Source organism: Strongylocentrotus purpuratus, unplaced genomic scaffold (assembly GCF_000002235.5).
Source record: "Strongylocentrotus purpuratus isolate Spur 01 unplaced genomic scaffold, Spur_5.0 spur5_scaffold_6, whole genome shotgun sequence".
NCBI classification, from domain to species: Eukaryota; Metazoa; Echinodermata; class Echinoidea; order Camarodonta; family Strongylocentrotidae; genus Strongylocentrotus; species Strongylocentrotus purpuratus.
In genome coordinates this window covers 7899247-7910961 of record NW_022145612.1, presented here as the reverse complement: position 1 = coordinate 7910961, position 11715 = coordinate 7899247, and the positions used below count along the sequence as shown (strand labels likewise).

The 11715-nt window shown below is 36.7% G+C and overlaps 1 protein-coding gene across 1 annotated transcript in view; it reads left to right on the top strand.

The window, feature by feature from the left end:
* Positions 1-10266: 10266 nt before the first annotated feature.
* The window catches only part of LOC576137 (sodium-dependent phosphate transport protein 2C), a 31453-nt gene continuing 30004 nt past the window's right edge, over positions 10267-11715 (top strand). The window contains exon 1 of the mRNA XM_011667633.2: positions 10267-10581. Within this exon, the coding sequence (XP_011665935.2) occupies positions 10552-10581 (30 nt within the window). The 5' untranslated portion in view covers positions 10267-10551. The remainder of the gene's footprint in view (positions 10582-11715) is intronic.

Genomic DNA, 11715 nt, shown 5'->3' with positions numbered 1-11715 from the left:
CTCTTCATCTTTCTTTATCTCTCTTCCCCTCTTTCCCTCTCAATCCTCTTTTTACCAGTCTATTTATTTTATTCCGCTTATCTTCTTTCTCTTGCTGAAACTCTTTTCTCCATTTTAGTCTGTCTTTACTTTCTCTTACTCTTCTCAATCTCTTACCCTCTATATCATTGTTTGTCTCTTCAGTCTCTCGTTTTTATCTCATTCTATTCTTGTCTGACCTCCCTCACCCAATTTCTCCCAGGGATTTTATTTCTGCGGGCAGAAATTAACAGGGCATTCCCTTTTCATGTTCTCTTATTTTCTATGTTTCTGTTCATTGCCTCATTCTCCCTTGTCACCTGTCTCACCCTACCTCAGCCTAACTAAATTGCACCAGCCCTCTAGAGTAATGTGGAATATTAATCAGGTTTTAAGCCCAACCTCTTGCTGCCATGCATCGTCATCCACATGTGGTGGTCGAATGATCTTCATAATGACACCAAAGTGACACTCGGTGGATCATCAAGGGCTTATGACACATGCTTCTACGACATGTACTCCGCGGTATTTATCTTCACTAACCGAATTCCTTACTTCAACCCTAGTGGACTGTACATAACACTATACCTAACCCTAACCAGGGAGGTGTTTCTAACTCTCATATCCCTGCCTTAACCCTAAACCCGAATCTAATCTAAAACCTAATCACAACCCTACGCTCAACCCTAACCCCATACTTTTGACAAAAGAGAAATTAGTGATCCAGGATTCTCTTTCCTGGGATTGGATTGTGGATACAGGTCTGTGGAAAATCTCCGACAAGGAAAATAGAAATAGATTCTTAACTTTTCAGGTGCCCATTTTAGTATGACAAAATATATCGATAAGTCCTATCCCCCAAAACATATCTTTAACAATTTATTTTTCTTCACATTTTCACTTGCCATTTTAGAATTCTCTGAAGCCACCCCTTCCCCTTCATATAATAGAAAATATTCTCATTTGTTTTGGATGTCTTATAAACATTGGGATGACAAAAATGCACAAATTTCAGCACATATTGCAGAGAAATTGAAGCCTTGAAGTTAAATCGAAGATGTTGCGAGGATTTCAAAAAATCTACAAAGAGCCCAAGTTTAAAAGTAGAGAGATACTCAGCCTGGAGATACTTATTGATTTTTGTTGTCCTTGTTTGTATTTTTTATGTCCAAGTTTTTATAGCAAGATATATTGAAAATCTTGATGAAACAGAGAGGAACTCAAGCGTATGTTTAATAGGGCGTTCCTCGAATAGTATGTACCCCGACTTTGTCAACAAAATTATGAAAATCGTAAAGTCCATACAACTTTTGAATGGGTTCGGTCACTTTCACTATAAACGATCTATAGAAGAAAAAAATGAACAAAATTAATAAATCATCCCAAAATAGCTTTGGAAGTCAATTTGAACACCTTCCGTTTTGGCATGGTTGGAGATATTTTGAACAATCACTCATCTTTTGAGGTCCATTTCTTGCTCCGGTTTGGGTCCATCAGTCCAGCTGATGATATGAGGAAGGGAGAAGCTTCCTTGCGTTTCATATTAGATATCAACAGCTGTCCTTGGGTTAGGGCATTCCCCTCGTTAACCCATTTCATATTTGAAAGCCATCTACAAGGACACCGTTCATGCAGGTGCATCTAAATATACCATGCGTCAGATGGCAAGTCCAGCTCAAAAGCAAGTTAATTCGATCAAAACTAGAAAATTAACAATCAGATCCAGTATTTCCAAAATTTGCGGAATTTTTGCTCGTCATGTAGAGGTGCCATCAACACTTTACTAAATAGAGATGCGAAGGTCGCGAATTCGAGTCCCGGCGCGGCACTAGTGTCCTTTTGAAAAGACATCAATCTAAATTTGCCACTCTTCATCCACGTGTTAATAATGGGTACCGGTAGGAAGGATTTCCTTGAACGCTGTTACCAACGGAATCGGCACCCTGGCGAGAGCCGGGATAATATTGGAGTAACTTGATGAGCACCTTGCATGGCGGATATCTCCAATTTATTATAATCAAAAGGATGTGAGAAAATCAAAGAAATGTTATCATAGTACACATGTACATACGACTTTTTAAAAAAAATGTGAAGACCGATCGTCACAGACAAACTGGCAACTTGGTCGATACTGCATTAATGTCATGAGTATTCTACTGAACGCATAATTATGACTGTAATGTTGTCTATATATTTCCATTTTTAAGATACTGATATTGAGATGGTGGAGATTTATTTCGTTACGATCCCTACATAAATTCTATTTTGTATACAAACATGACAAATTAAATTATTTTTTTCATGTTTATGAATAAGAATACTTATGGTACACACTCAAAAATATCATACAATTTTTTAATTCATGAAGAATGGTAGGTATATAGACACCTTTCCAGGTATGATTTCATCACTCTAATATTATTGTTTCCTGACGAATCCTCTAAAGTTTCTCAAATTATAATTATCAGCAAATATATGAAAATAATGTATTCACTCGATTAGGATCATTATATTCTACTATTTCATAATGCAGTGATGAAAGTAGTGTCACAGACGTCCTTGCATGTAAATATAGATTGCCCAGGCAGGCTTATGCAGGTCAATTTACTTATTTGAAAATCCCTTTAAAATTATATAATCATGTTTATGCAGTATTCTCCAACCGACTTCCCTGGACTTATTTTGAATGATGAGTAGAGGCCATAAATAAATTATATGAATTGTATGGATTGTATACTAATTTCGCATACATTTTCTTTTACTTTTTTTCTTATAAATTCGAACCAGCCCATCAAAATAATGATCGCACAATTATCCTTGGCACACTAGTTGCTGCCTCGACAGCTATTTGATTTCTTACACTTCACTCGCTAACAAAAAGAATATCAATGTATGTTTAAAAGGCGGGCTTATATTTTAGTATATAAGTTGGTTGGAAGAAAAGAATTTACAAGAAACTTTCATTTGATTTGATAAGCTGAAGACAAGATAGTAAATTATATTGTATGTCTAGTGGTCTAATACTATTTCTATTTGAGGGATGTCTAACCTGGTAACATGTCAGAGGCTGTCGGCTCATTTCTATTTATCATTGGTACACTGACGGCATTATAGAAGTACACATTAATCAACATGTCATAAAAACCAGGTGGATATGTTTTAATTCTATGATTCATAGGACGAGCTGCCAATTCCCTCCACGCCTATATCCATGTGTCGCGACCCCCCCCCCCCCGCCCCCCCCCCTCTCTCTCTCTCTCTCTCTCTCTCTCTCTCTCTCTCTCTCTCTCTCTCTCTCTATTTCTTTCTTTGTTGGGGGAGGGCTGCCAGTGTTTTATCTCGTTTTTACTATTCAGTCTATCCTTGGAGGGGGTGTGGTTCCCCTGTTCGACAGCTCCTAAATTGCTCTTTAAGTTTCATCCTCCTACTTCACTCTCTTTCACATTGTTCTATTTTTAATTCAAATTAAATTACTTTACGTAATTCAGTACTGCCCATAATGAAGATGTCGCGATTCTGTGACATAGTGCCAAGTTTAAACTCATATTTTGAATCATGCCCTAAAAATATAACATTCGTTGAAATTTCGCCAATGAGCTGCGGCGATGACGATGCTGATATTGGAAACCTACCTCAAATCCAACTAAAGTGACCATATAATTTTCTACGTTATGATCAATACCAACTGCTAACTGGTGTCATGAGAGTGAGTCCCAAATGTACTTGCCACTTTTCCCAAGTCTTATAAATACGTCATTGAGGGGAGTCGCTAAAGACCCCCCCCCCCTGAAGTGTCTATCGGCAAGTATGGTACCTTTTTAAAACTATTATCAGGAAATTCTTCTACTCTGTCTCTGTATGCCTTTTGTAACCATTGTAAGATTTTGCTTATTAAAACATGTATAGCAAACTTTTCGGAAAATCTATTCTCCTTTTGGATGCTGGATAAGATCATTATAATCACCAATCACGTTCTATTTACGTATACTTTGCCTTTCCAGTAAGATTCGAATGATTTTGAGTTGAACAGATTCGTCAACGAGAAAGAAAAAAAAAAACATGGTTCGATGCCTTCATTGAACCCTTCATCACCTTTTAATTTTTTTGTCAGGATGGTGTTACAGGGCGAGAACGGGGGCACGGGGCACCCCCCCCCCCCTCAACAGGCACACGATTTGGCAGTCATGCCCGGAAATAGTTGAACAACCTTTCTTTTTTTTCTTACGCTTTTCTTCCTCCCTCGTCTCTCTCCTCTCTCTATGTCTCTCTCTCTCTCTCTCTCTCTCTCTCTGCCTGTCTGCCTGTCTGTCTGTCTCTCTCTGTATCTCTCTGTCTCTCTCTGTCTCTCTCTCTCTCCCCCTCCCTACTTCTTCCTCTCTCTCTATTTCTCTCTCTCTCTCTCTCTCTCTCTCTCTCTCTCTCTCTCTCTCGCTTGTCAGAACCTTTTTGGGACATGTGCCCGCCCCTTAGAAAATGAACACTGGTGCCGCCCCCTGTGTGTTGGGCGTCTGTCGCATACGATTACCTCATGTTACATGCACATCATACCCCTTGACGTCCACTCCACGTCATAAGACTCATGATCTCGTATTTAACATCGACTGACAGAGAAAAAGTCTTTCAATCCTTGAACTGGATAAAAAAAATCCTTCAACAGAATCTTTGTTTTCACTGAGTGGTGAAATGACAAAAAGTTTTAAAGAGACAATTAAAAGTTCCCCTTTACCCTCCACTGACTGATTTTATCATTGCATTTTAAAATCAAATCATTTCACGAATTTCATTGTTTTCCTGTGAAAGTCCTTGAAATGTCCTGTATCGCGCAACATGCAAAGAGAATCTGTCAATTTTTGAGCAGGCCTAGTCAAAATATATGTTTTTGTTTTTTTTAAAGTTTTGAAAAGAAAAAAGTCTCCCTTTTGTCTAAGAATATCAATTTTTCATACTCGCACATTTAACGATTTCATTCTGTTCCCGTTTGTACCATAATCTTTATGAATCTAATATTGGCCTGTATTACGTAAGATACGAAGGAAAACAATCTGATAAATATTCTTAAAGAGTAGTAAAATAGTTTTTTTTTAATTCCCCTTTTCCCGTCGCACGAATATGAGTATCATTAAATTGCAACTTAAACCACTGATTTCCCGCTCTCACTCTGTTCCTTGAGTGTAGGGTAATCTATTAGTCCTTAAAGATCTAAAATTGGTCCGTCTAGTGCAATCGAAACGTCATGGTAATTAGAAAGGTGCAGCTTGTTTGAGCCCCACCATGATATTGCCTTCTCGTACATTTTTCTTTAGAAGTATCTAACGAAATGTTCATATTTTCATGTTTTGTCTTTTCAAGGATAAGAATAATTTGGTTACAGATCTCAAGTAGAGGATATTCATAGCTACAGGGGCACACGGTGCTACATGCCGCCCCCCCCCCCCCCCCCATCGAAAGGAAAGCAAAATAGAAGACAAAAAGAGGATAAGGTGACATAATTATATAGGGAGAGCAAGGGGAAAAGGGGCGAGAAAAGAAGACGATGGATGGGACCCCTCCCCTATAATACCAGCGGCATTGTAAATTCGTATTTCAACTGTTATTGTTAGTAAAACCTGCCCCCGTCTCCGATAGCAGAGCCATCTCAAAGGCTAAACACATGCTACGCATCTGCCAACTTGTGGGATCACGAAGAAACACTTGTTATTAATTTCTTTAAAAGGCCTCGTGCTTAGTAATCCAAAATATGATAATGCTTTTCTTTTGTTCTGTAATTTGCAGAAAAGAAATCGTATCTTTCCAGAGGTGTTATCAGAATATCACATTAAGTTTCAAAATAAGAGATTACGAAAACGTTTTAATTCAACCGTCTGTATTTTGTTCATTCCAGCTTTCAGACATAAATAGGGTAATAGAATACATGGACATTCAAATAGGCCTAAGATATTGGTACATTGTGTACTTTAAATAGCTGCAATCTATGCCAACTACATAGTGCATTTCCAGGCAAACTTTTATACAAAATATTGTTTGCACTTTGCAAAGAGATCGTAATATTACCCTCACGGAAATCGGTACAGGTACAAAATAGATCAGGGTTAAAATAAAGAAATATTCACCGAAAAGGGGAATATATCAGATCATGTATCAATCTTACTGTGAAATGTAATAACCACACGATCTGCGAATTACCGCAATAGCAGATCGGATTTGGGCGCTTTAAAATCCGCAACTTTTCCTGAATGTTGTTTTAAAAGTGCTGCTCACACTATTTATTTCTTTTTTTTAGATAAAAAAGGTGTCATTTGGGGACTAGAGTATCATCACTTTTACTAGTATCTTTAACAACGTTACGTTAGCCTTACTTTCGTTGACGTTACTTTTGAAGACGTTTTGGTTATGAAGTCAGCATCGAGTGATGAGCGTGAGGAGTCACTTCTTGAGAATTGGGATACAAATTCTATCAAAAAGGTCAGTTATTCTGTTTATTGTGTTTAACATTCATGACCGTTTTGATTTATCTGTTTATATTTGTTTCTTCACAACCATTATTGATCACATGCGACCTACTGAATTTAATGTTTTGTTATGATTTTGTTTTTGATTTACTAATTTCTTTAAGGTATTGATGTTATGTATTCATTGATATAAGATTTTTAGTAAGTGTATAATGATTTGGGGATACTGGATGGAAGACATTCCCAGAAGGCTTTAACTGCCGTATGACCAGACGACCGAAATCCAGGGTATTCTTCTAGAGCTCCTTAGGCATCACCTCAAATTTTCCTGGAAATTTGCAGAGATTTACACGATTTACAACGATTCCACACACTTTCCTATCATTGCCTGTAAGTCCAAGAATATAAGCATGGTAAGGTGACAAAGACAGAGAGATAGAAAGAGTGGAAATGGAGATAGAGAGAGAGAGAGAGAGAGAGAGAGAGAGAGAGCGGGAGAGAATGAGAGAGAGAGAAAGAGAGGGGAGAGAGAGAGAGAGAGGGGAGAGAGAGAGAGAGAGAGAGGGAGGGAGACAGAGAGAGAGAGGGAGAGAGAGAGAGGGGGGAAGAGAGAGAGAGAGAGAGAGAGAGAGAGAAAAGACAAAATAGTTATTAAATACTTCTAGACTTTTCTTGGTAATGATAATTTTTCATTGAATAACTTCAAAGAGAATATAGGTTTATTTCTTTAATAACTTGATCTTTAGCTAACGCACTTACCAAACATAATTCACGACCCTTGGAACTTTCTCTTTATTCAGATTATCATTACTATGTAGCACTGTTGTTTGATTTTGCGTCTTATCATTTAGATGTTGAAAAATACTATTCAAATATCGGATTTGATTTAATTTAATACTATATACCTAGCATTGTCAGAAACCTATTATATACACCTGGGCCCTGTCTTATAAAGAGTTAATATCTATTTACGATTGATATCAATCGCAACTATGTACATAAGAGATAGTAGACTGCAAACTTGCGATTGATTGGAGGACTTGCGATCGATTTGGTTTTGTTTTGATTGGGTTTTAAGGTAATTCAGTACCAATCGACTATTTATGCCCTTTATGCCTAAGATCATCTTCAACTCGCCGTGCGTAATGACGAAGAACTCAACAAGCAACTCGTTTTAAGGCGGGGCCCTGGATGGCGAGAATCTAACCTTGTTTAAAGATGTCAGCACCGAGCACGGATTGATCTGGATCTCGTGTATGAGACTGAGCATTTACCAATAAACTACATTATACCCCAGTAGAAAATGAACAGTGCTTAACCAACTCTCATCCTATAGTCTTTAATATTGGTAACCATGGTTACACATCCCTTCAAATTCCTCTGGCTATATTCGCAAACCAGGAAAGTACACAGAGATTACGTTACATTTTATCTTGATCATCTAAAGATTATAATTTATTTAAGGAATCTTCTGTCATCTCCTTCAGAGGGATTGAAAATGGAAAAGGATACAGATATGAATTGGGGGTTTACACTCTTCCTCAAAAAACGGTTCACTAACTATACACAAATTGAAAGTGCTCTTGTCTATAGCCTGTTACTTTCTATCGATCTTTTAGTCTACTATTGTAGCTCTACCTCTCTCTCTCTCTCTCTCTCTCTCTCTCTCTCTCTCTCGCTCCCCTTTTTTTTCTACTTAAACCTAATTATACTTAAACATATTGTTAACAAAACTGGTTTCAGCACTTTATCTCATTATATTGAATATGATTATTCATCAATTGATTCACTTATCCATGATGTCTACATTTTATTCACTTGTTTTTATTCATCTATTTATTTCATGCTATTCATTGGATTCCATATATATATATATATATTAATTCATTCAAATTTATTTATTCATTCATATATTAATTTCTATATTTATTTATTTATATATTTATGTGTTCATTTATCAAGTTATTTATTGAACGAATTATAACCGTTTCAAATTGGAAGTGAAGCCTATGTGTTCATTTATCAAGTTATTTATTGAACGAATTATAACCGTTTCAAATTGGAAGTGAAGCCTATAACTATGTTAATGTTTCAAGAACATTTTCTAATTTTCTTTTTTTACTTTTATTTGCAAAGCTAGTTGTTTTATTTAAAAACAGAGGATGGGCTAGTGTAATTCTAAAATGCTTCTAAATATATTTTCAATAGTCATGACTCTTGAGTGATCTTTAGTTATTTCATGATTTGAATTTTGGAAGAGAGCCCAATAAGAATTCAGTATGTGCTTTACGTCATTATGACGCACGTCACATTCGATCACATGAGCTTTTCCCTTCCTTGGTCATGCATGCGTTGTCGAATGTTAGAGATTTTCTCAAAGTCAAAGGAGCACATGAGTTATATATGTTCATATAATTATGTACGAACTTTTATCAGCACTACCTTGTGCTCCGTAATACTCGAATACAATTCTTGGCTTTGTATCATTTTTGAGAATGTAGAAAAAAAGCTGAACAACAAGACAAACTTAAATCTCATTAAACAAAATTTAAATTTAATTATTGCTTTGTCGATAATCTTCCTGCTTTTAATACGCAATGCCTCTACACATCATTGAACTAATTTCATTAATGACCTACGTCAAACCAACCCCCCGAAACACTACAACAACAAACAAAAAATTAAACAAAACTAAATTAGTATGATCAAATTATAATGGAGTTAAAACGTTGACTAGTGTGCTTCACAATAATCTTAAATATTTGTAGATACAAGTATTATGGAGTCACACATAGAAACATGATTACTATCGAACAATTGATAAATATGAATGGCCAAAACCTTGCCAATATTATAAGTATCCATAAGCATAAACATCTTCTTAACGACATAATTCATATTGCGTTAATTAGATTTTGTAATTTTCCCCATTGCCAAAACCCAGTAAACTGCAGACTGTATACGTTAATTGGACTACCGAAGATTGTGTTTTAATTTATGCACGTGAATCTTTCGACGGGTCAGTTTCGCTTCATTCTCCGGCCCCGAATATTACACCTCGTCGGCGTATTAATATTTAAGATAAGTCAAAGTTTCACGCCCGTGTAAAATCTCTAATGGAAACTCAGAACAAAAACAAAGAGAGAGACTTGATTTTATTTGAGCTTTTTCATGCAGTCACGTGTGCTTGGGACACTCATAATTTGAAGAATGAAAACTCTTAAGTCAGTTGAAGCTCTCGTGCGTCATTACCTTGTAAAATGGTTGTCTTCATCAGCTTCTTCCCCTTCACTATTTACTGCAAACTTCCTGTCAGATAGCTCCGTTCCCCTTTTAAGGACACGTTTCCACTTTCGCCACTTTATTCCAAAAAGCTCTAACATTACGCGCGCCCGATTTGCGACCGTCATGACAAGTTTAATGATATTCCCCATGTCCAGATAAAATGATATGGAAGTGGGAATGATTGTTTCTGTATCATAGGTATAGATCGTGCCAAACTGTTTCATCCCCCGGTCTGTGTACACTTCTAGCATTTAAATGACAGATATATTTTATTTTTTCTTTAATTTTATATAACCGCTTCAGTCACGTGGTCTCTAGGAAAGTTTGGAAAATGTGCCGGATATAAGTAATACAAGTCACTCTAAGAGCCATAATAAGTCAAAGTCTTACTCGTATGTTGTCCATGCAAACGTCCCCCGCTCTCAGTGTCCCCCTTTGCCAAACTTGCTCGCTTTACCTCAGACCTATATATCAGCTTAGCAACTACCGGGCGAACCCCCTTTTTAGTAAAGACCTCCCCACAGTCGGCAGGCCTCTGTAAGGACGGATCAGCAGACGACAAGAAATGCCCAGGAAATTCGTCCAAGGATTCCAATTTCGTTCACCGTGAGCTGGTGTTAAGCCATATTATTATTAGGTAACGGCTTGAGTTAAGTGAAAAGCTTGGATTGCGCATGGCTCTTCAAGGTTTAATATAACCATATTAAGGTAACTTTAACAAGACGATTCTCGTGATCAGCTGACTGGATTACAGGTGATTTTTGAGATTAATAAAGGATAAGATTCGGATACCGCTATCATGCCGAGAAGGGAAGACACCATAGATCTGGTAAGTAAATATAATCCTTGCAAAAATAAAGTAAACAAACATCATAAATTATTTTTGTTAATCTTGTAAGTACCATAATGATCATCACCATTTATCCACAGTTCCTCAGCCATTTAGAAAAGAGCGAATGTGCTATCAGGGAACAAAATGTTTTTATATTTGTTTTCTGAAATATTGACAACTGTGATAGGTCGATCGAATTAAGGCACAGGGATGATGCTCTGATGAAATGGCATAGTATACATCTCATATTCTCATTTAGGTTTTATTTGATGATGAAATGTTTATTTTGCATAGTATAATGTTCTATCGCGATGTGTGTTGGCAAAAGAATAATAAATTTTAAAATGCATGTAAGAAAATAAACATGAAAACAATAATAACATACAATAATGATTAACTGTTTTTAGTAAATATTATAATGCATTATACAATCACGTCTGTATTGTCTACAGGTGTGTGAAGGAATTTCAGTTCTTACCGCGTTCCCTTATCGTTGTGATATCTATTTGGAATAACAGGCTATTAAAGCTTCCGTGATGTGTAACACGTTTAATTGAAAGCGGCGTTAATGACCTATCCTCAATAAGGCGTTTCCGATGTACACCCTCCCGCTTTGCATATTGGGGGAAAACAACATATTCGGGGAAAACAATAAACACCTTTTTTACAATTCTTTTGTGTTGAGTTTACTCTAAAATTCATATTTATATTCAACAGAATTATTCATATTGCTTCAAAAAAATTGCTGAAATGTTTCCAAATTACCTGGGAATTAAGTGCCTTGGGGAAGCATCCATACACCCCCTATCGCAGCCTAGGAGGGTACTTCGAGCTGAAAGCACAAAAATAAATTTAGGAACTTTTTATGACATTAGTGTGTCCGATAGAGAAATATATTACACTTCATTTGGTAAGGATTCTATTTTTCTTTTAAATCTCTGCGCACTTGGTTTAAGAACCCTGGATCTTCTACTGATATAATTCGCCCCTCCATCCATCCCCACCCCCCCCCCCCAATCGATTTCTGGATAAATCTCTGTATAAGGACTATACCTAAATGAACATAAGCCGTGATATCATGATGTTTCTTATCGGCTCCTAAAACAATAATGAACCTCCATCTCCTGTTGA